The following is a 23,014-nucleotide window of genomic DNA, read 5'->3' on the forward strand; positions in this document are numbered from 1 at the left end:
GTTAATCTCTTTTCTTGGTATGTACTGTGTTTTTGCGGTCAGTAGCACCCCTATTATTGTACTGAACAGGTTGAGCCCTTCTCCCCTTTTTGTTGTATATCTGGCAATGTGGACTCCATTCCTACACTTGCAAGACCACCACTCCGTGCACGTGATGCCTTAGTGTACCCTGTGAGAAGCCTTTTTACATGTCTATTTTTCTTTTATTAAAGGGGAACTCAACTGCCTCAGTGTTCGGTACATTTTGTTCTGAATGTTGGATGCAGGCTGCGGGGGTCATGATGTCACGGCCACGCCCTCACAATGCAATTCTATGGAAGTTGCCATGCCCCCTTCCATAGACTTGCATTGAGGGGGTGTGGTGTGACGCCAAGGGGATGTGGCCATGACATCACGACCCACGCAGCCCTTACCTAGCGTTCAGAACAAAATGTACCAAACACTGGGGCAGTGGAGTACCCCCTTTAAGGCAAAACAATAGTTTTTAGTGAATGTTATGTGACTCATTCATCTTACATATTAATAAACTTTTAGCAAAAATGATTACACAACATATAACCAACTCACTTTACATTTTTTTATGTTGTTGTAGTACATCATTCATCAAGTTTCCAGTCAATACGGCAATCAATATCCATGCCTGGTGAACAACACGGGAGGAAATGTTCTAAGTAGATCAAATTTTCCTTAATATTTGCCCATGTGAATTGCTTAGGGAAGTCTTGTTCATTGGTTGACATTCGATTAGAGAGAGCTACATATTTTTTATGCTAAAGATTTTTTTCTTTTATATTTTCATTTCATTTCATGCTGTAAAACATGTACATTGCTTTATAACCAGCTAAATATAAACCATATATTCAGAACCTAAGGCCTGGGCTAGACAATGGCAGCACCCATAAAAAAAATTGGGCTACACAATTTATAAAAACAAATGCAACCCACTCCAACTACACAGGTGAAGGTAACATAACTGTTACACAACTTTTCCTTTCAATTCTATTGGTAAGAAAATTGTGAACAGCTGTATGTTGTGTAGCACTGGCCCTGAAAGCTATGTCCACCATCAAAACCAATGTAATATTTTAAAATACCCTACTGTTTTGTATCTATAGCTTCTAATACAGTCCATTGTGCAGTCATGCAGTGAGAGATTTATCAAAAACTGTCCAGAGGAAGATTGGTGCAGTTGCCCATGGTAATTGCTTCTTTCATTTTTAAAGAGATCTGTGAAAAATGAAAGAAGCGATCTGATTGGTTACCATAAATCTCCCCCGCAGTGTATTCGAAAAGTCTCCAGACCTTTTACAATTTGCTATGTTGCGCCTTGTACTACAATCTGCCATAAAGCCCAAATTGTGGAGACTGAAGCCCTGAAGACATTTTTTGTACCCTTCCCTACACCTCTTCCTCCACACAATCTTGTCTCTGAACTCTACAGGCATTATTTTCCCTCATGGCTTGGTTTTTGCTCTGATATCAATTGTCAGCTGTGAGACTTCATATAAACAGGGCTGTGTCTTTCCAAATCATGTCCATAACCCGAATTAACCACAGGCGTAGAAACATCTCAAAGATGATGAAGAGAAATGGAGGCCCCCAGAGCTAAATATCAAGTGTCAGAACAAAGGGTCTGAATACTTATGTCCATGTACAAATGTAGGTTTTCCTTTAAATACATTTACAACATTTTCGAAAATTCAGTTTTCATTATTGAGTGCAGAATGATGGGGTACTTTTAATCAATTTATTTTATTTTAGCAAAAGGCTGCAACATGACAAAATGAAAAAAATGGTAAAAGGGTCTAAACACTTTCTAAATGCATTGTATAACCTCTGCCCCTTACTTCTTGTACTACCAAAATGTAGGTGACTGCAGGAATAGACTACACAGGGTTTGTTTGTAGTCTGTTTCCATGGAAACACATAGATCTGCATAGAGGCTGTAGACACAAAAATATATTTTCAATAAGGATCATTTGCCTTTTTTTTCCTCTTCATTTTATATGCTCTGAAGCAATAAAAAATGATGGTAGCAAGGATGGACATAGACTGTAAAGGGTACTTGTTGTGAAAGCAACCACTTTGTAGGTTGAGATAAAATTGTAAGTACTTTGAGGGAGATTTATCAAAACCTGTACAGAGGAAAAGTTGCTGAGTTGCCCATAGCAACCAATCAGATCGCTTCTTTCATTTTCCAGAGGCCTTTTCAAAAATGAAAGAAGCGATCTGATTGGTTGCTATGGGCAACTCAGCAACTTTTCCTCTGGACAGGTTTTGATAAATCTCCACCTATATACGTACTTTAAATTTAAATCAAACTTTCTAAAGGCTATATGGGAACATAAAAGAGATTAAAAAAAGTTCCTGTATACACATCAGCACTTAAACAATCTCTTTACAGGTGCTGCTGACCCCCACTGAACTGGAGAACTGAGGGAAATTTCTGATAATATGGACTTCAATCGAGAAGTCAAAATGTATTGACTTCACACCAAATCCACATCATGTAGAACTTGGTGCAAATTTCATGTGGTTTTGACATGGATCTGTGAGACAATTCAGGCAATTTTTAAGTCATATGGGCGTTGTTTTAAAAATCTACGTGAAATTAAAGGGGTACTCTGGTGGAAAACTTTTTTTTTAATTTTTTTTTTATCAACTGGTGCCAGAAAGTTAAACAGATTTGTAAATTACTTCTCTTAAAAAAAATCTTAATCCTTCCATTACTTATTACCTGCTAAATCCTTTTCTTTTTGGAACACAGTGCTCTCTGTTGAATCACAAGCACAAGGCTCTTTGCTGACATCTCTGTTCATTTTAGGAACTGTCCAGAGCAGCATATGTTTGCTATGGGGATTTTCTCCTATTCTGGACAGTTCTTAAAATGGACAGAGATGTCAGCAGAGAGCACTGTGTTCCAAAAAGAAAAGAATTTCCTCTGTAGTATTCAGCAGCTAGTAAGTACTGGAAGGATTAAGATTTTTTAATAGAAGTAATTTACAAATCTGTTTAACTTTCAGGCACCAGTTGATAAAAAAAAAATAAAGTTTTCCACCTGAGTACCCCTTTAAACATTAAAATCCACAATAATAGCTGCGTTCACATGCTAATAACTAGCAGCAGGTTCCCCGCTGCAAGTTACCCTACCGTTCATTTGAATGGGTCCGCGGACAGTCCGCAATAGTGTCAGATTTGTGGACTGTCTGTGGACCCACTTAAATGAACGGTAGTGTAACTCGCAGCAGGAAACCCACTGCTAGTTACTAATGTGTAAACGTAGTAACTGATGATGATTTGATTGTTGAAAAATCCACATTACCATTAAACTACTGCATGGCTTTACTTGCCAAAAATGTCTTAAAGTTAAAGAGCCTATCCGGCATTTGGCAAAAATTAATATCCAGCTAAAGACTGGAAAAAAATATATACTTACCACATTCCCAAGATCTTCTGTCGCCTTCCTGCTTCTCAGACTAGTGCTCAACCAATTGCTGGTTGCAGTGGTATACCATCTCAGCCAGTGATTGGCTGATCCGGCAGGTCCTGCACTCAGCACTTGTCTTGGAAGCAGGAGGAAGAGTCAAACGAGAGCTGTAAGGGATAAGGGCTAGGTAAGTATTTTTTTTTTCCCCAGCTACAGCAGGATATATGTTTTTGCGAAACATCAGATCACCCTTTTATGGCCCCGTTCACACTACGGAATTCTCGTGGCTGAATTCTGCGAGCCGAGATTCCGCCTGGTGGCCGCCGCCAAAGATACTTCGACGCTAGGGCCGCGGGGCACTGAGCCGTCACCATTGACAGCTATGGTCCGCTTGCGGAATCCGCGCAAAGAATGAACATGTTCTTTCTTTGCGCGGAACACTTTCAGCGGCGGAAATGTCCGCCGCTGAAATTCCGAAGTGTGAACGGGTCTCGCTGAGACCCGTTCACACTAATGTTAAAGTTCACACCGCGGAATTGCTCCCGCAGAATTCCGCCCGGAAATTCCGCGGCAATTCTGTTGTGTGAACGGGGCCTATCCCATTTAAAACCTCTGTGTGAAAATACTTTTAATGGTCTGCATGGTTAAAGACATTGGCCCAATTTACTATTGTTCTAGGCTTTTTCCCCATTTAAATTTTTTGTACCAGATTTACTAATTTGGCGCACCGATGAAAGCTGAAACATCGTGCTTGAATCAGGTTGAAACAAACATTAAACATTATTAACAGAAGAACTATAATACAAAACACCCCAGTGTAATTGTTCCTACCTACACATTCCTGTTGTATTTTTTTGGACCATTTAAAGATTTGTGAAGAAAAGTGTAGGCTTCAATAATAAATCTGTAGGGTTTTGAGAGAAAAAAAAAAACCCTGTTCACACCCACTTTATCGGGTTAAAGGGGTACTCCAGTGGAAAACATTTTTTTTCATATCAACTGGTGCCAGAAAGTTAAACAGATTTGTAAATTACTTATTTTAATTTGAAATCTTAATCCTTCTTTTTAACCTCTTCAGGACACAGGGCGTATGGATACGCCCTGCATTCCGAGTCCTTAAGGACCGAGGGCGTATCCATACGCCCGTGGGAAATCCGGTCCCCACCGCTAGCCGGTTGGGGACCGGAGCCGGATGCCTGCTGAAATCATTCAGCAGGCACCCTGGCACATCGCCCAGGGGGGTCCTGAGACCCCCCCCATGTCGGCGATCGGAGAAAATCGCATGTCAATTCAGACATGCGATTTTCTCCAATTCCGGGCTGATCGGGTCTCTGGTGACCAGATCACCCGGAAAATAGGGCTGATCGGAGTTGTCAGCAATAGCCCCGATCAGCCTAAAGGATTGGAGTGAGATCGCAAAGCTGCGATCTACTCCTATCCCCTGCCATTACTCAGAACGGAGTTCTGACCAATGGCAGCGCAGGACAGGGGGTTGCCATGGCAACCCCCCCGTTCTGCCCGCCCCTGGATGTCGAGGGGCTCTGGGAAGAAGATGGAGGCCGTACCTGCAGGAGAAGATGCCTGGAGACCTGGGATCTTCGCTGGAGCCTGCAGGATTCTGATTAGGTAGGGAATCGACAGTGGGGGGGGAATTGAAAGTGAAGGTAAATCGATCTTTACTATGGCAACCACTAGGGGGGCCAAACTGCAACTCCCAGCATGCCCAGAGAGCCAAAGGCTGTCTGGGCATGCTGGGAGTTGTAGTTTTGCAACATCTGGAGGGTCACAGTTTGGAGACCGCTGTTACAGTGGTGCCCAAACAGTAGCCCTCCAGATGTTGCCAAACTACAACTCTCATCATGCCTTGACTGCCCAGGCATGCTGGGAGTTGTAGTTCTGTAACTTCTGTCCCTTCAGATTTAGCAATTTTCATGACATTTTTTAAAATTGCTGCTCTACTTTGAAGTCCTCTAATTTTTTTCAAAAAGCAAAAGTATTTCCATTTTATGATGCCAACATAAAGTGGACATATTGTTTGTGAAGAAAAATAACATTTATTTGGAATATCCATTTTCCTTACAATTAGAGAGCTTCAAAGTTAGAAAAATGCAAAATTTTCAAAATTTTCATGAAATTTTGGGATTTTTCACCAAAAAGGATGCAATTAACGCCGAAAATTTACCACCAAAATAAAGTAGAATATGTTACGAAAAAACAATCTCAGAATCAGAATATTCGGTAAAAGCGTTTTTGCGTTATTAATTTGTAAAGTGACGGTGGTCATAATTGCGAAAAAGGGCTGCGTCCTTAAGGGGTTAAAAATCTTAATCCTCATCATCTGCTGTATAGTTCTTTTCTGTCTGAACACAGTGCTCTCTGCTGACACCTCTGTCCGTGTCAGGAACTGTCCAGAGCAGGACAGGTTTGCTATGGGGATATGCTCCTGCTCTGGAAAGTTCCTGACATGGACAGATGTGTCAGCAGAGAGCACTGTAATCAGACAGAAAATAAATTAAAAAGGAAAAGAACTTCCTGTGTAGTATGCAGCAGCTGATAAGTACTAGAAGGATTAAGATTTTAAAAAATAAGTCATTTACAAATCTGTTTAACTTTCTGGCACCACTTGATTTAAAAAAAAAAAAAGAAGTTTTCCATCGGAGTACCCCTTAAAGAATCTAATTTGTGGGATTGCTCAGGTTCCCTTAACATTTTGGTGCATGAAAACATGCAGCAAAATTGTGTCACAAATGCAAACACTAAACTGTCGGGATGGGAATAGTAAAACTGGGCCATTGGCTTGTTACAGAATGACCATTGGACACATTTATTTCATAGGTGGTGACACCCATTAATTTCCATGGGAGCCTTTTACCAGTCATCTCTTAGATTCTGGTACTTTTGATCAACGCAAACTGACCGCAAGGACTGTCCATGTCAGTTTGGATCTGTCTGAAAGTGCCACTAATGTCAACAGAGCCCCAAAATTCATTCCGATTCATCTCCCATACTGGATAATGACAAAACCCACACCCTGTGCTGAAGAAACAAAAAATAACAAAATGCCCAGTACGGGAGGTGTTACCTGCTGTCCTGTCAGGCAGCCTCCTTCAGTGTCCCCAAGGCCCCCTACACTTGTTTCCCCATTGTAAATATGTTTTTCCATGTAAAGTGTTATAAAATGTAATGTTGCTTTAAGAGTTATACCATGTGATATGTTATGTGATTGTTACCCAGGAGGTATCATTGACCAGGTGATCCCAAGAGTGACCTATGGGCTCCCTGCTACTCTCCCCTATATAAGCCCTGGGTGGAGCTTCTCTCTCTTTGAGCTCTGCTCTTCTGCTAAGCTGAGGTCCAGTGCAGTCGCCTAGTGTGTGTGTCCAGAGTGTTGGAGACCACAAAGTCAAGTCCTGCAGCCCCCATCAAGTCAAGTCAAGTCAGTCCCTGTCATCTGTCAAGTTAGCATGGTCTGCATTAAATTGTCCAGTAACGCTACCGTTGTCCGTAACATGGCATCAGAGTTTTTATTGCCCCCATGCCTAACCCAGGATCCAGCGGTATACCTTTGGGTGGTTATAGGCTAAACCACACCCTGGCATCATGAATACAAGGGGTTAATGCCATCTGCCCCTAGGGCAACAACATCTGCCCTGCACCACACTCCCTGCCACCACAATTCCTATTCACGACTGAAGCAAAATTTACTTCAACAAGTCACCTTCACGTCCAACATTGTAAAAAGTCCACAAACACAAGCACGTCCAAATAGAAATATTGCAGTAAAAATATCAAAAGTTTGTTCATACTAACAAAAAACACATTCATTATCAGGAAGGTAAACCTTGAGATGAATCCCCTCCATACAGGATACACTGTATTAAATTGTTACCCCCCCCCCCCCCCAACAACAAAAAAAAAGAGAAAAACCCCACAATTATTGCACAGTACAAAACCCAAAAAGTTTTAGCTTTGGCCCCCAATATTTTTTCCTTTGTACAATTGTCAAAGCCCCCACAGACAGCAGATAAATGATATCATTCTTGTAGGACACGCATTACTGGCAATGTCCCCTTGAGGTAAACCAATAAAAGGTCCCGCGGTGCCTCTAAGTCCGAACTGAAACGCAGCGGGTATTGGGTGGGGTCAGGCTTTTACATTTATAAAGAAAATATCGGACCGTTATAGCTGACAGTACCGGTTTAGTCATTGACAATGTAGCGCGGGGGCCACCGAACACTATAGCCGTGGCATGAAAGAAAACCTCAAAAACATTTACTCAATGGCTTCACGTAACCTCTACGGCAGAACTTTATTGTATATGAGCTGATAGCGCAGCACGATCTACGGAGCCCCTGTCACGATATAGTTTTTTTTTTGGGATAGCTGGAAGAAAAAAAGCAACGGGGCCATATGACTAGACCAGCGCAAGTCGTGAACAGGTCCCAGCCCCTCGTGTGAGTCTTCCCACTTCAGTGATCTCACAGAGCACGTCTATCGCTTCTGCGGTGAAGTGAGTGATGCCGAGATGAGGAGCAGCTCTAGAGCACAGAAGATGGAGCACAACAATGGAGAACCACTTAGACCAGGCTCCCGGGCCATGAGATTACGCTAAGTGTCACTTTGCTCCTTTGTTCCTTCAGCATTGGGACTAAAGCGGAGTGGCTCATCCCCACGGTAGACAAGCCATTGACAGCAACTATCATGTCTCCACACCTGCAAAAAGGAGACGTATCACATATAAATATGGCGTCAAAATTTTACTATCCATTAAAGATGTAGAAAATGTAAAAAAAAAAAACACGTAAAACATGGCATATACTTACATAATATGACGCTATAGAATAATGTTTCTTAACCAGTGTGCCTCCAGCTGTTGCAAAACTACCACTTCCAGCATGCCCAGACAACCTTTGGCTGTCTGGGCATGCTGGAAGTGGTAGTTTTGCAACAGCTGGAGGCACAATGGTTAGGAAAACTGATCTATAAGATGGTTAAAGGAATACTGTAGTGTAATATAACTTATCCCCTGTCCGAAGGATAGGGGATAAGATATAGATCGCGGGGGTCCCAGCGGTCGGATCTTCAGTACGGAGCCATGGCAGTCCACAGGAAGCACCATGCCGTCCCCAGCCGGAAGCTGCGGCAGACACGCCCCCTCCATGTATGTCTATGGGATACATGGGTGGGCATGCCTGCAACCGTGTCATGCTGGGGACGGAAACTTAACCACTATGGTAATATACTGAAATTTATATTTAATGAGATTTCAGATTTAGCTAATGATTCTGTTAATAGGGGTGAATATTTGCACTATACTACTGGAGATTTGCTGGATACTTGTATGTGCGATTGTAGAACGCACTATACATATACATGCAAATACTTTTCAGCCATTCAACATAGAAATATCAGGTAGAGTGTAAAAATAGTGTAAGGATGTAGCAGGCGGCCTTCACAGCTGACTCGTACTTACTTAAGGCGTCCATCATAGTATGCAGGTGTCCCGAGAACTATGGTTTTAATGAAGAAGGGCTGATTCGTGTGGTTCTCCTCATATCCTCCAACTATACTAAAGCCCCAGCTGCCCAAACTGCTTCTTCTTAAGATAACATCATGGCAGCTATGGAGACAGCTGAAAAAAAAAGGGAAATTTACAATGGTGGTAAAATGTGATTGTACTGTATATAATATTTGTCAACCCAGAAACAGCACCACACAGGCTGTGTACGGTACTGGAGCTCGTCCAACGTTCCTGTTAATGAGACTTAGTACCGTCTTTCCCCAAAAATAAGACATCCCCCGAAAATAAGACCTATTGGCCCTTTGCATTCACTTCCAGGCAGTGGAAGAGAGAGGTGGTGTCTGGTAACTATAAAAGAAAGTATACTAAGCAATTGTCTGAGCTAGTGATTGTGTGTCTGTATACAAGAGTGTGAAGTATACAAGTGAGTGTAAGTATAAAAGTGAGAGGGTCTAAAAATGAAAGGACACCTGCAGCGTTATATAACTTATCCCCTATCCACAGGATAGGGGATAAGTGTTTGATCGCGGGGGTGTCTGACCGCTGGGACCCCCTGCAATCTCCTGAATGGGGCCCCGGCAATAGCGCTCAGTGTGAATTTTAACAGTAAAAAACAATCAATATTTGATTGTTTTTCTAATGTTAATTTTTTTCAATCCCCAAATCTAGTATGGCCTCCATGTTGGAAAAGGTAGTCCAGTGTGCATCTTGCACAATGTATGCAATCCTTGAACAGCAGTTTGAGCGTGCATATTCCTGTGTGAGATGTGTGCGAGTTGTTCATTTTGAAGCCTAGATACTGGATCTAGAGAAGCAACTGGCAACACTGAGATGCATTGACAACTTGGAGAGGAGTCTCCTGCTCACTGAGCAAGTACTCTCAGGGGTAGAGGTGGGGGGGGGGGGGGGGGGATAGTAGGACGGAGGTGCAGGACAGTCAGACAGCTAGCTGGGCTACAGTTAGAAAAGGGGGTAGAGGGAAAAGTGTCAGGGAGGCTAGTCCTGAACTGGCACACCCCAACAAGTTTGCCCGGTTGGCAGATGAGGTGGATGCCATTTCAGAGCTAACAGTACTGCAGCAAGACTCTGCCTCTGACCGCCAGGGGGTCGTCTGTTCCAGTAAGGAGGGAGGGAGGAGTGCAGGGCAGACAGGTACTGGTAGTAGGGGACTCAATTATTAGGGGGACAGACAGGGCGATCTGTCACAAAGACCGGGATCGCTGTACAGTGTGTTGTCTTCCTGGCGCTCGAGTTCGGCACATTGCGGATCGGGTTGACAGGTTGCTGGGTGGGGCTGGAGAGGACCCAGCAGTCATGGTATATATTGGCACCAATGACAAAGTAAGAGGTAGGTGGAGTTTCCTTAAAAATGATTTTTAGAGACTTAGGCTGCAAGCTTAAGGCAAAGACCTCCAAAGTAATATTTTCTGAAATATTACCTATACCACAAGCCACACCAGAGAGGCAGCGGGAGATTAGGGAGGTAAAGAAGTGTCTCAGAAGCTGGTGTAGGAAGGAGGGGTTTGGGCTCCTGGAGAACTGGGCCGACTGTAGGTTACCAACTCTACCGTAGGGAAGGGCTGCACCTCAATGGGGAGGGTGCAGCTGTGCTTGGGGAGAAGATGGCTAGAAGGGTGGAGGAGTGTTTAAACTAGGGACTGGGGGGACGGAACCTACAACATAGAGGGGGAAAATAGTGTAGATAGAGAGGGGGGACTTATTAATGTACCTAGGGGCAGTGGCGTTGCGACTCGGGTGCGGGGGGTGCGGCCCGCACCGGGTGACACCAACCTAATGGGGTGACACCAAGACGCTCCGCAGCACCCCCCCCCCCAGCTACACCGACACCCCCCGTCTGTACCCGACCGGCAGCACCCCCATCCCCCCCCCCCTTCACCTGCGCTGTGCGCCCGTCCGACAGCGACCCCCCCGGCCTTCAATGCCGCTGTGCGCCCGTCCGTCAGCACCACCGCATGGGACGTCAGTGACGTCACTCGCAGGGCGCCAGGAGAGAAGGAGCGCTGCGCTGGATGGGTGAGTGTGTGTGTCTGTCTGTCGCTATCTCTGTCTGTGTGTGAATGTCTGTGTGTGACTCTGTGTGTGTGTGTGTGTGTGTGTGTATTTGTGTATATGTCTGTGTGTGACTGTGTGTGTGTGTATGTATGTGACTGTGTGTGACTCTGTGTGTGTGTGTGTGTATGTGACTGTGTGTGACTCTGTGTGTGTGTGTGTGTGTGCATGTGACTGTGTGTGTGTGTTGCAGGGGGACCCAGGAGCGCTACACCCCTGCCCACAATCATTTCTTGTATTGGAATTATGTAGGAGGCCTTCTGGTGTGCCAAGTATGCCTTATTTTCTGTGTGTGTGTGACTCTGTGTGTGTGACTCTGTGTGTGTGTGTGACTCTGTGTGTGTGACTGTGTGTGTATGTGTGTGACTCTGTGTGTGTGTGACTGTGTGACTCTGTGTGTGTGTGACTCTGTGTGTGTGACTGTGACTCTGTGTGTGTGTCTGTCTGTGTTGTATGTGTTTTTTTTTGTGTGTGTGGGGGGGGGGGGGGGTTAAACAGCGATCTAATGTGGGGAGACTTTGACCCATTGTGGGGAACCTGCAAGGGAACATGCGGCCTAATGTGGGGTAACTACTACCAAATGTGCGGAGTCTATGCTACCTAATGTGGGGATTCTATGCTACCTAATGTGGGGAGTCTATGCTACCTAATGTGGGGAAACTACTACCAAATGTGGGGATTCTATGCTACCAAATGTGGGGAGTCTATGCTACCTAATGTGGGGAATCTGTGCTACCGAATGGGGGGAATCTATGCTACCTAATGTGGGGAAACTGCTACCTAATGTGGGGAATCTGTGCTACCTAATGTGGGGAAATTGCTACCTAATGTGGGGAAACACGTGCCAAATGTGGGGAAAATATGCTACCTAATGTGGGGGAACTGCTGCCTACCTAATGCTCCCCCCCTGGCAGTAGCACCCTCATCATCCACCAGCAACACCCCCCCCCCCCCAGCAGTAGCACCTCCATCAGCAGATCCTGATGGTGGATGATGGCAGTGCTCCTGCCAGGAGGATGATCCTGCGGATGGATGATGGGGGTGATACTGCCAGGGGGGGGATGGCCAGTTGCACCCTCATCATCCTCCAGCAACACCCCCCCAGTAGTAGCACCCCCATCATCCACTAGCAACACCACCAAAAAAAAACTCCCGTGGTAATAGCATCAGCTAACGGATGTTGAGGGGTGTTACTGCGGTTGTGGTATTATATTCAGAGGGTGCACTGTATGGCCACGTTATATTCAGAGGGCGCAGTTTGTGGTAGTATTATATTCAGAGGGTACAGTGGGTGGTAGTTTTATATTCAGGGGTACAGTGTGTGGCGGTATTATATTCAGGGGTACAGCATGTGGTAGATTTATATTCAGAGGGTACAGTATGTGATGGTATTATATTCAGAATGTACAGTGTGTGGTAGTATTATATTCAGGGGTACAGTGTGTGGCGGTATTATATTCAGGGGTACAGTATGTGCTAGATTTATATTCAGAGGGTACAGTATGTGATGGTATTATATTCATAATGTACAGTGTGTGGTAGTATTATATTCAGAGGTACAGTGTGTGGCGGTATTATATTCAGGGGTAGAGTATGTGGCAGATTTATATTCAGAGTGTACAGTATGTGTTGATATAATATTCAGAATGTACAGTGTGTGGTAGCATTATATTCAGTGGGTATGGTGTATGGAAGGTTTATAATCAAAGAGTATAGTGTATAGTAGTATTATATTTAGAGGATACAGTGTCTGGCAGGTTTATAATAATACTTGTTTTCATAAAGAGGATGAGAATGCGCTGACATAGTGAGGAGACGTCTGGGCGTCACATTCTACAGACAGAAGTTTTAGCTGGACCAGGCGGTATGTACCATCTGAATTAGATAAGGGAAGACTATAGAGAAGACGTCACCTGTAGTCACTGATATCATTGTGTATTCTCCTCACTATAGAGAAGACGTCACCTGTAGTCACTGATATCATTGTGTATTCTCCTCTCTATGTCCTATCAGAGCTGTAGTCACTTGTAAGTTCTACAGTTATGGTGAGTGAAACTACAACTCCCAGCATAACCTCACCACTGCTCAAAGGGGTACTCTACTGGAAAAAATGTTTTTTATCAACTGGTGCTACAAAGTTAAACAGATTTGTAAATTACTTCTATTTAAAAATCTTAATCCTTCCAGTACTTATTAGCTGCTGTATAAGTGATTCACAGGAAGTTCTTTTCTTTTTTAATTTATTTTCTGTCTGACCACAGTGCTCTGTGCTGACACCTTTGTCCATGTCAAGAACTGTCCATAGTAGGAGCAAATCCCCATAGCAAACCTATCCTGCTCTGGACAGTTCCTGACATGGACAGAGGTGTCAGCAAATAGCACTGTGGTCAGACTGGAAAGAACTACACAACTTCCTGTGGAGCATACAGCAGCTGATAAGTACTGTAAGTATTAAGATTTTAAATAGAAGTAATTTAAAAATCTGTTTAACTTTCTGGCACCAGTTGATATAAAAGTAAATGTTTTCCAGTGGAGTACCCCTTTAAGTAATTCTGGGAGCTGTATATTTAAATGGTGAAAACTTCTTTAACACTTTCCTATTCTGTGGCAACTGGTATATCTGATTATTATACTGGAATTTCTCACAATGCGCTACAACAGTGGTGTCTGTCACAACAGGCTAAAAACTTACTGAGGGGGGGGGGGGGGGGAGGTATGGGGTGACACAATTTTCTACCGCATCGGGTGACACCAACCCTAGCAACGCCACTGCCTGGGGGTGGAGTGGAGGGAGAGGTTAGAATAGTTAATAGGGATAGGCTTCATAGAGGAGGATTATGACATAGTGGGTATAACAGAGACTTGGTTGGACGATACCTGTGACTGGGCAGTCAACATACAGGATTATAGTCTATTCAGGAAGGATCGGACAAAACAGAAAGGGGGAGGAGTTTGTCTTTATGTCAAATCAAGTCTGAAGGCCGCACTGTGGGAGGATATACGGGAGGGAAACGATCATGTGGAGTCATTATGGGTAGAAATATATGGAGATAAAAACTAACTATTCTGATATAAACTGGGAGACTGAGATCTGTGAATCTCATAAAGGAAACAGGTTTCTGACAATAGCTAAATACAATTATCTGTCCCAAATGGTGCAGGGCCCGACCAGAGGGGGCACCCTACTAGACTTAATATTAACCAACAGACCAGCAGAGTAACTAATGTGCAGGTAGAAGGACACCTAGGAAATAGTGATCATAATATAATACATTATAACTTGTTTTTCAATAAGGGAATCTCTCGAGGGGCAACAAAAACAATGAACTTTAGGAAGGGAAAGTTTGATCAACTCAGAGAAGTCCTTAAAAATATAAATTGGGAGAATGTCCTGAAAAATAAGAATACTGACACTAAATGGGAGACTTTTAAATATATCTTAAATTCTCACTGTAAGATGTATATACCTTATGGGAATAAAAGGGTCAGAAATAAAAGAAAACCAATGTGGATGAATAAGAACATTAAGGGGGCAATAAATTACAAAAATAAAGCATTTAAACTTCTATAACAGGACGGCAGTGAAGAAGCATTAAAAAGCATTTAAAATATGTAAAAAAAACAGATAAAAGCCATAAAAATAGAGACAGAAAGACTCATTGCCAAAGAGAGTAAAACTAACCCCAAAATGTTCTTTAACTATACAAATAGCAAAAAGGTTAAAAATGAAAGTGTTGGCCCTTTAAAAAACAATAAAGAAGAAATTATAAACGGGGATCAGGAAAAAGCAACTATATTAAACAAATTCTTCTCCACTGTATTCATAGAGGAAAATGAAATGCCAGGTGAAATACAGCGACAAAAGGTAAACTCCCCTGTACAGGTCACCTGTCTAACCCAGGAAGAAGTACAGTGCCACCTACAAATAATCAAAATAGACAAATCACCAGGTCCAGATGGCATTCACCCCTGTGTTCTACAGGAATTAAGTAATGTAATAGACAGACCCCTATTTTTAATATTCAGGGACTCTATAGCAACAGTGACTGTTCTCCAGGACTAGCGCATGGCAAATGTGGTGCCAATATTTAAAAAGGGGTCAAAAGGTGACCCCGGGAATTATAGGTCTGTTAGTTTAACCTCCGTTGTATGTAAATTGTTTCAGAGTTTTCTAATGGATGCTATTTTGGAGTATCTTGATAAAAATAAATGTATGACTCCATATCAGCATGGCTTTATGAGGGATCGGTCCTGTCAAACTAAACTGATCAGCTTTTATGAGGAGGGGAGCTCCAGACAGGACCAAGGGCAATCGCTGGATATCGTATATCTGGATTTTTCCAAAGCATTTGATACGGTGCCACATAAAAGGTTGGTGCATAAAAGGAGAATGCTTGGGCTGGGGGAAAATGTGTACAAGTGGGTAAGTAACAGGCTCAGTGATAGGAAACAAAGGGTGGTTATTAATGGTGCTTATTTTAATTGGGTGACTGTTACTAGTGGGGTACCACAGGGGTCAGTCTTGGGTCCTGTTCTATTTAATATATTTATTAATGACCTTATAGAGTGGTTGAATAGTAAAGTAGCAATTTTTGCAGATTATACTAAACTCTGTAAAGCGGTAAACACTATAGAGGACAGTGCACTGTTACAAATGGATCTGGATAGGTTGGAGGTTTGTGCTGGGAAGTGGCAGATGAGGTTCATCAACACTGATAAATGTAAGGTAATGCACATGGGGAAGAAAAATCTGGGCTGGGATTATGTATTAAATGGGAGAACACCTGGGACGACTGATGTGTAAAAGGACTTAGGAGTCTTAGGCTGCATTCACACATCGTTTTCAGCCTACGGTTGCCGGATCCGGCTGGGGGAGGGGAAAACCAGGCGCTCCCATACCCCAGCCAGACCGGCTTTAGGTCTGGTCTGGAAACCGGATACGGGTCAAAAATGAGCTGACCGGGGGCGTGGCCAGCCATGACCGATTGAGGATGCGTCTCGCTGGAGCTCTGGTCCTGCCCTCACCATAAGCCTGGACAACGGCGTTATTTATGGGGAGAACCTCCAGAAAAGCAAAGAAAGGGGCCCTCTTCCTCCTTCCAGCGCTCACCAGCCAACAGGGACTGCCTCCCCTTGCAGCAGCTGCCTGATCGCTCCAGGTTCCAGGTAGGATAAGGTCTCACCTTGGACTATGTGCCTCCCTGCTCTCAGCCTCCTGAGGGGGGAGATCTGTCCCCTGCCTCCTTGACACCCCCTGTACTGCAGCCTGCTAGTGCCAGTCTTCCGCATCCTGTTTCAGATGCTGCTCTCCAGCCTCCTGTTACCACAATGAGACAGGGCCCCTGCGGCCTGAGTGAAGTGGAGCTGAGAATGGAACTGGCCCCTGAGGATTGGCCCCCTGTTTCTTTACACTGCCCTTCTCCAGTGATGGCCTTCTATGTCATACAAGGCCGTTTGCAGAATACAGCTTGAGGACCTCCACCTGCTCCGTCTCAAGACACCCCGCTCAGCCTGAGGGGTACCCCCCCTATCTTTGGTGCTTCATCCTCTGCCCATGCCCCTGTGTCTCCCACCACATCCATGTTGGGAGATGCCCCCTCCTCTACTCTCAGTCTGCCCTCTCCAGCTGACCCTCCTGTTACAATAGCGGACTTACGCTCACTGGTAGCATCGCTTCCCACTAAGGACAATCTTTCTTCCTTGGCTAAACAAATGGTGGTGGAATGTAAGGAAGAATTTGTTCAGCTACGTCAAGGTGTCTCTGCCCTGACTACCCGGGTGGCGGAGGTGGAAATGGCCCAAGAATCTTCATCTTCCTCTGTTCAAGCTCTCCAGGAGGTGGTGAAACAACACAGTGCTCAGCTATTCACTTTACAGCAACACCTGGATGATGTTGAAAACCGTAACAGACGGAACAATATTCGTCTCCGTGACTTGCCTGAAGCTGTGGGCCCAGATGATCTACACCCAGCCTTATTGGCCATCTTCAACGACCTGCCGAACCGTGCTCCGGATGCTCATATTGAGTTGGATAGGGCGCACAGGGCCCTTCGGCCTGCTAGCTCGGATGATCATAACCCCCGTGATGTTATCTGCAGGGTGCACTTCTATGCCATCAAGGAAGACATTCTTCGTTCAGCATGTGCCCGCAGGTATATCTTTTACAAGGATGTCCAAATCCAACTGTTCCCAGACTTATCTTGCCACACCTTGGCTCAGCGGGCTGCCCTCAAACCCATCCTTGAGGTTCTCCGGGAGCGTGATCTCTACTACCATTTGGGCTTCCCTTTCGCCCTTTCTGTTCGGCGGAATGGGAAGACCTTCACAATACGTTCTTGGATTTTTGCAGGACTTGGAGTTGCCATCTGTTACCCTGCCTGATTGGCCCCAATTATCATCTGGTGCCCCCAAGAGACCTCTGATGCGGTCCCCCAGCCCTCTACCTCGCGCTACTCTGCCTCCTAGAGGTCCTCGGAGATAGCGCTTGATCATTTGATGGGAGGCTGTTCCTTCTGGGTCCCGGGGCTGATCCATTGGGCCTGATGTTAGCCTTGTAGTCATTGTTTAACATGATTTTATTGCATTTTTCCTTATGCTTTTTTTTTCACTGCTACAGGCTGGCCTTGTCTGACAATGGGGATGTTCCTTGCTGTCTACTAGAGCCTCTGATATTGTATCCCGCTTAACATTCCTTTTGTGGCTTCTACTTCCCCCCTTAGGTTGGAGTCCCTACCGGTAGTCTTCCGGTCTCTGGTTCTCCTGAAGCTAGTGCTATTGTATTTAGTACGTTTTCCTTTACTTATTGTCACCTTCTCTTGTCCCGAGTTTGCTGAGTGTTTGTTCCTGTACCTGCTGGGGTGGACCCGCCTGGCGACGATTCTTCCTCATCCATTCCTCCCAATGGCGGACCTCCACATTGCATCCTTTAATGTGAAAGGCTTCAATGTTCCAGCGAAGCAGACACAGATCTTTCATCAACTTCATAAGCACAAGGTACATATTGCTTGTTTCCAGGAGACCCACTTTGAGGAGGGACATACCCCGGCTTTTAAGAATAGGTGCTACCCTGTCTGTGCCAACAATTCCAAGTCTAGGTCCAAGGGAGTAGCTATTGCCCTACATAAGTCGTTGGTCCATCAAGTCACCAATGTTGTCCTAGACACACGGGCTAGATACATAATCCTCTTCTTGTCACTGGGCGGCAGAGCCTTTACCTTTGATAATGCATATGCCTCTAACCAGGGTCAGTCTGATTTTCTTGTTACCCTTATTGACCAGGTAGTTCCAATGGTACGGGGGACTGTGGTATTTGTGCGACCCGTGGTGAATACAGCATCCCTCTGACAGGGACTACAGTTTCTTTTCCTCTCCGAATGAGTCCTACAGTCGCCTGGACTATGTCCTGGTTCAGTACAGTGCTCTTTCCTGGTTGTCTACCACTGCGATTGGTAACATTCTCTGGTCGGATCACGCCCCGGTCTTCTGCTCCCTCCAGCTTCCATTCCTGACTAAATCCAAATGGTCGTGGAGGTTGAATGAGTCCCTCCTTTTGGACTCAGTCTGCATGGCTGACCTCACCAGAACTGTTTCCGACTTTGTATCTGATCATCAATCGGACCCTACTGCCATTTTTGTCCAGTGGGAAGTACTCAAATGTGTCCGTTGGGTGGTCCTTATTAGGCACGGCTCTAGACTGAAACACGAGAAGGCTCACACCCTTAGCCAGGCGTTACATAGGGTATCTTCGCTTGAACTGGCACACAAATGTTTGCTCTCGCAACCAGTCCTGCGTGACCTACACTTGGCTCGTCTGGAGGTGAAGCACCTTCTGGAGGCCTCCTGGGGCCGTTGGCTCCAAATGGGGCGTAGCAAATGTTATGAATATGGCAACAAGAGCGGACGGATGCTTGCTAGGGCTCTGCGAAGTAGACTGGCCCCGACCCATGTTCCTTCCATTTGTTCCTCGTCGGGGGCTATGGTACACACCACGGAAGACATCATGTCCACTTTCCATTCCTTTTTCTCTGATCTGTACCATCTCCCGCCACCGCCGGCCCCTCCCTCTTGCCCCTCCTCTTCTTTCCCTGTCCTTTCCCCTGATGAAAGGGAGGTGCTGGGTGCCCCCTTCTCGTCGGAGGAATTGTCCGTGGTCGTTCAGAATACTCCGGGTGGGAAAAGTCCTGGCCCGGATGGTTTCACTGCAAAGTTTTATAAATCTTTATTAGATTCCCTCTCCCCCATCCTATTGAGGGCCTTTAATTCCATCTCTCCCGACTCTGATGATCCTCTCACTTGACGCCGAAAAGGCCTTTGATCATATCTCCTGGTCCTCCTTGGCACAAACCTTACAGCCTGTGGGCTTAGGCCCCATTTTTTCTGCTAAAATCCTGGCACTGTACCACGCCCCTAAGGCTCGCTTGAAAATAAACGTCTCGCTTTCTACTCCATTTTCGATCCACAATGGTACTAGACTGGGCTGTCCCCTCTCCTGTACATCCTGGTGATGGAATATCTTCTGGATACCATAAGGGCTGATCAGGACATCCACGGTGTTGTCATCGGGGACTGCACATACAAATGCTCTGCTTTTGCGGACAACCTTCTGGTGTATATTACTGACCGGTTGGTGTCCCTCCCATGCTTGATGTCCCGCTTGGCTGACTTTGGTGCATGGTCTAATTTTAAAATGAATCTCTTTAAGTCAGAAGCTTTTAATGTTTCCTTGCCTGGCCGTACAGTGACATCCCTTAAATCCACTTTCCAATTTGGATGGCCCAGTGGCGGTATCAAATACCTGGGGATGGTGATCCCTCCAGACCTCTCCCATCTTTTCTCCTATAACTTTTCCCCCCCTTCTGGCCCGATTCCAGACAGAATTGAAGTCCTGGAACCGTAAAGATTTCTCGTGTTTTGGCCGAGTTAGCATCCTTAAAATGACCCTGTTACTTTATTTACTGCAGACGATTCCCCTCCATATCCCCTCTTCGTACTGGCGGCAGCTGCATATCTGCTTTGGTTCCTTTGGTGTGCCTCGGCTCGTCCTCGACTTAATCGACTTACATTGACACATCCCAAATCACTAGGTGGGGTGGGCCTTCCTGACTGTCGTATGTATTATCTAGCCTGTGCTCATGCGCTAATCCTTGATCTGTTCCATAACAACACATCCAAACCGTGGGTTCGTTTGGCCCAAGACATTTGCCCTACAGTGCCCGGGGGCCTGCTTCATAGACCGGGGGGCCCCTCCTCCCTATCACTGATAATCCACAATTTCCGCCTGAGTCCTCCTCAAATGGCGCTTTCTTTGAGTCTACCTTATCCAACCAACTCCGTTTTCATAATGTCCTAGTTGGGGGTGCGCTCAAGCCTCTGGATGTTCTATTAGGGCATCGCCCATTGTCTAAACGTGCTCCATTTGCCTACCTCCAGATACGACATTTATATTCTGTCCTTCCGAGGCACTTTAAATTACACCGTGACATGACGCCATTCGAACGTTTATGCCTAGCCTCCTCGTACCCTTGTCACTCCATTTCTGTCATCTATGGCTTACTACACTCCAACGACACTCCATCACTGGTATCCCCCTGTTCCGAGCTCATGTTGACGCTGTGGTGGTGATGAGGGTACTATGACGCATGTCTAGTGGAGTTGCCCAAAACATTTGTCCTTTTTGTCAAAGTCGCAGTTGCACACATCAAACATATGGAGGAACTCCTGGTTGTCCATCCTGAGGATGTCACCAGATTAGCTGCTACCTGGCTACCATGGTCTGCTTTCTGCTCTTCCCCTGGATACCGGCTTCTGTGCTAAATCCTACATGTCTGGATCTGTTCCGCCTTCCCCGATGCATTCCTCCGGGGCTCAATGCTGATCGGTCTCCGCCCGGCTGGGCACCCCCCCTTTTTTTTCTGTGTGTCTGCTCGTCTGGTTTCCCTCTATTGTGTCTCTTTTTGTCACCCCCCCCCCTGTCCCTGTGGTGTTTCCTTTGTTTTTGGCTACCTTAGTTTGCTGTGTCCTGTTGATCACTTCATGATTTTATCCTGTGATATCCTTGCCATCTCTTTCCTATGTCCAGGTGCCTGAGTGGCCCTTGCCCCTCACCTGCTCCACTCCTATTCCCTACTTCTTTCTTACATCCCTGCCCTGGCACCTGGATGGCTTCTTCATGACAATATATTCCCGGATTTAATGTTCCTTTAGCATACTGGTTATACTGCTTTGCATCATATTGTTTTTGATTATTCTAACTTGCCCTATGTTTTGACCTACCAGGCCATTTTTTACTGCATTGCTTGAACGTTTGTGTCACTGTATTTCATTTGTTCGCTTAATAAACTTCCTTGAATTTGAAAAAAATAAAAATGAGCCGACCGGAGTCACCGTTCGACTCCGGTCGGCTCGTTAAAGTAAATGGATTTCAGCGCTGGTCCAGCTGGTGAACAGGAGCAGCGGTTTTCGCCTCCCACAGCCGGATCCAGCAACCGTAGGCTGAAAACGAGGTGTGAATGCAGCCTTAGTTAACAGTAAATTTAGCTGTAGTGACCAGTGTCGGGCAGCTGCTGCCAAGGCAAATAAAATCATGGGGTGTATCAATAGGGCATAGATGCCCACGACAAGGAAATAATTCTACCGCTGTACAAATCACTAGGTAAAAGAATGTAAAAGGGGTCTGGATGCATTTTTGGAGAATAATAACATTACAGGTTATTATGGACATTATGGATTCTGCTCAGACAGCGCGCGATCACTTTCAACCAGTGAGCTGTGGCAGCCGGCTCTCTGGGTGACAAGTGTCGAGGGGGACATCACTTGTCATCCCAGAGCCTGCGCTGCCACACCAGGACATAGGTAGCCGCCGCCTGCTCCCCGCTCTGCTACAGTGAGTGAGTCACAGGGGGAAGGAGGTGGGCAATGTGAGGCACAGACACACAGAGGTGCCCAGGGGGGTGGGGGGAGGGGAATACTCATTAACCTCACCGGACTCTCTAGACCCCCCTTCCCTCCCAGCCTCACCCCTCAGGGCTGATGCTGAGGAGGGGGGGCTGGTGAGAAAGACTAAATAATCCACTGTACACTGTGGATTCTTCTTCGTGAAAAAATATGACATCCCCTGAAAATAAGACCTAGCGCATCTTTGGGAGCAAAAAATAATATAAGAAGGCAGTTATGTTTGTTTGTTTTAATTCTCAATCCCTGTATCAAATATATTTGTCTCTTTAATATGCATGGGAAAGCATCCTTATATTCAATTACCTATGCTCATGCCACAAGGTGGCACCAAATAGTGTCAAATGTGGTTTCTACAGATCTCTGATACAATGCATTCGGAAAGTCTTCAGACTTTTTGACTTTTTCCACATTCTGCTATGTTATGTAAACATTTAAGTTACCCCCATCAGTCTGAACACAATATCCAATAATGAGAACGAGCTTACAGAATTTTTAGAAATATTTGCAAATTTATTAAAAAGGAAGAAACTTGTAATTTTACATGGACATTTAGTCACCTGTGGTAAATTCAGGTGACTGGACAGGATTTGGAAAGACAAAGCCCTGTCTGTATAAGGTCTCACAGCTGAAAAATCTGAGTCGAAACCAAGGCATGAGGTGGAAAGATCTGTATGTAGAGCTCAGAGACAGGATTGTGTAGAAGCACAGATGGGGAGAAGGGGAAAACACATAGGCCTCCGAAGATCCTGTGATGGGAAAAGCAATGTTCAACCAAACTAACTCAACCATGACTGCAGCCTCAAAAATTGGGGCTTTATGGTTGAGTGTCCAGAAAGAAGCCTCTCCTCAGTAAAAGACACACGAAGACGACCTGGAGTGTGCAAGAAACAAGATTCTCTGGTCTAATGAAACAAGACTGAACTCTTGTCCTCAATTCTAAGCGTCATGTCTGGAGGAAACCAGGTCCTTCTCATCACCTGCCCATTACCATCCCTACAGTGAAGCATGGTGGGGGCAGCATCATTCAGTGGGGTGTCTGGTCA

At 45.2% G+C, this 23,014-nt stretch overlaps 1 protein-coding gene and 1 long non-coding RNA gene across 11 annotated transcripts in view; both read right to left on the reverse strand.

Annotated features, from left to right (window-relative positions):
• Nucleotides 1–563: 563 nt before the first annotated feature.
• On the reverse strand, nt 564–2,686 carry LOC130358492 (uncharacterized). Its single transcript, XR_008889539.1, has 2 exons — nt 2,293–2,686; nt 564–2,112 (listed from the first exon to the last, which is right to left on the reverse strand). It is a non-coding gene; the product is annotated as an uncharacterized LOC130358492 (long non-coding RNA).
• Nucleotides 2,687–5,089: 2,403 nt separating this feature from the next.
• The window catches only part of LNX2 (ligand of numb-protein X 2), a 182,857-nt gene continuing 164,932 nt past the window's right edge, over nt 5,090–23,014 (reverse strand). For 9 of the 10 annotated variants that reach the window (XM_056561809.1, XM_056561813.1, XM_056561811.1 and 6 more), the window contains 2 exons: nt 8,901–9,059; nt 5,091–8,140 (listed from right to left, as the gene is read on the reverse strand). In XM_056561809.1, coding sequence (XP_056417784.1) covers nt 8,005–8,140; nt 8,901–9,059 — 295 coding nt within the window. In that variant the 3' untranslated portion in view covers nt 5,091–8,004. Of the gene's footprint in view, nt 8,141–8,900; nt 9,060–23,014 lie in introns of all 10 variants that reach the window. The other variant, XM_056561819.1, reaches the window with a different exon arrangement.

This window comes from Hyla sarda, chromosome 2 (assembly GCF_029499605.1).
Source record: "Hyla sarda isolate aHylSar1 chromosome 2, aHylSar1.hap1, whole genome shotgun sequence".
Lineage (NCBI taxonomy): Eukaryota > Metazoa > Chordata > Amphibia > Anura > Hylidae > Hyla > Hyla sarda.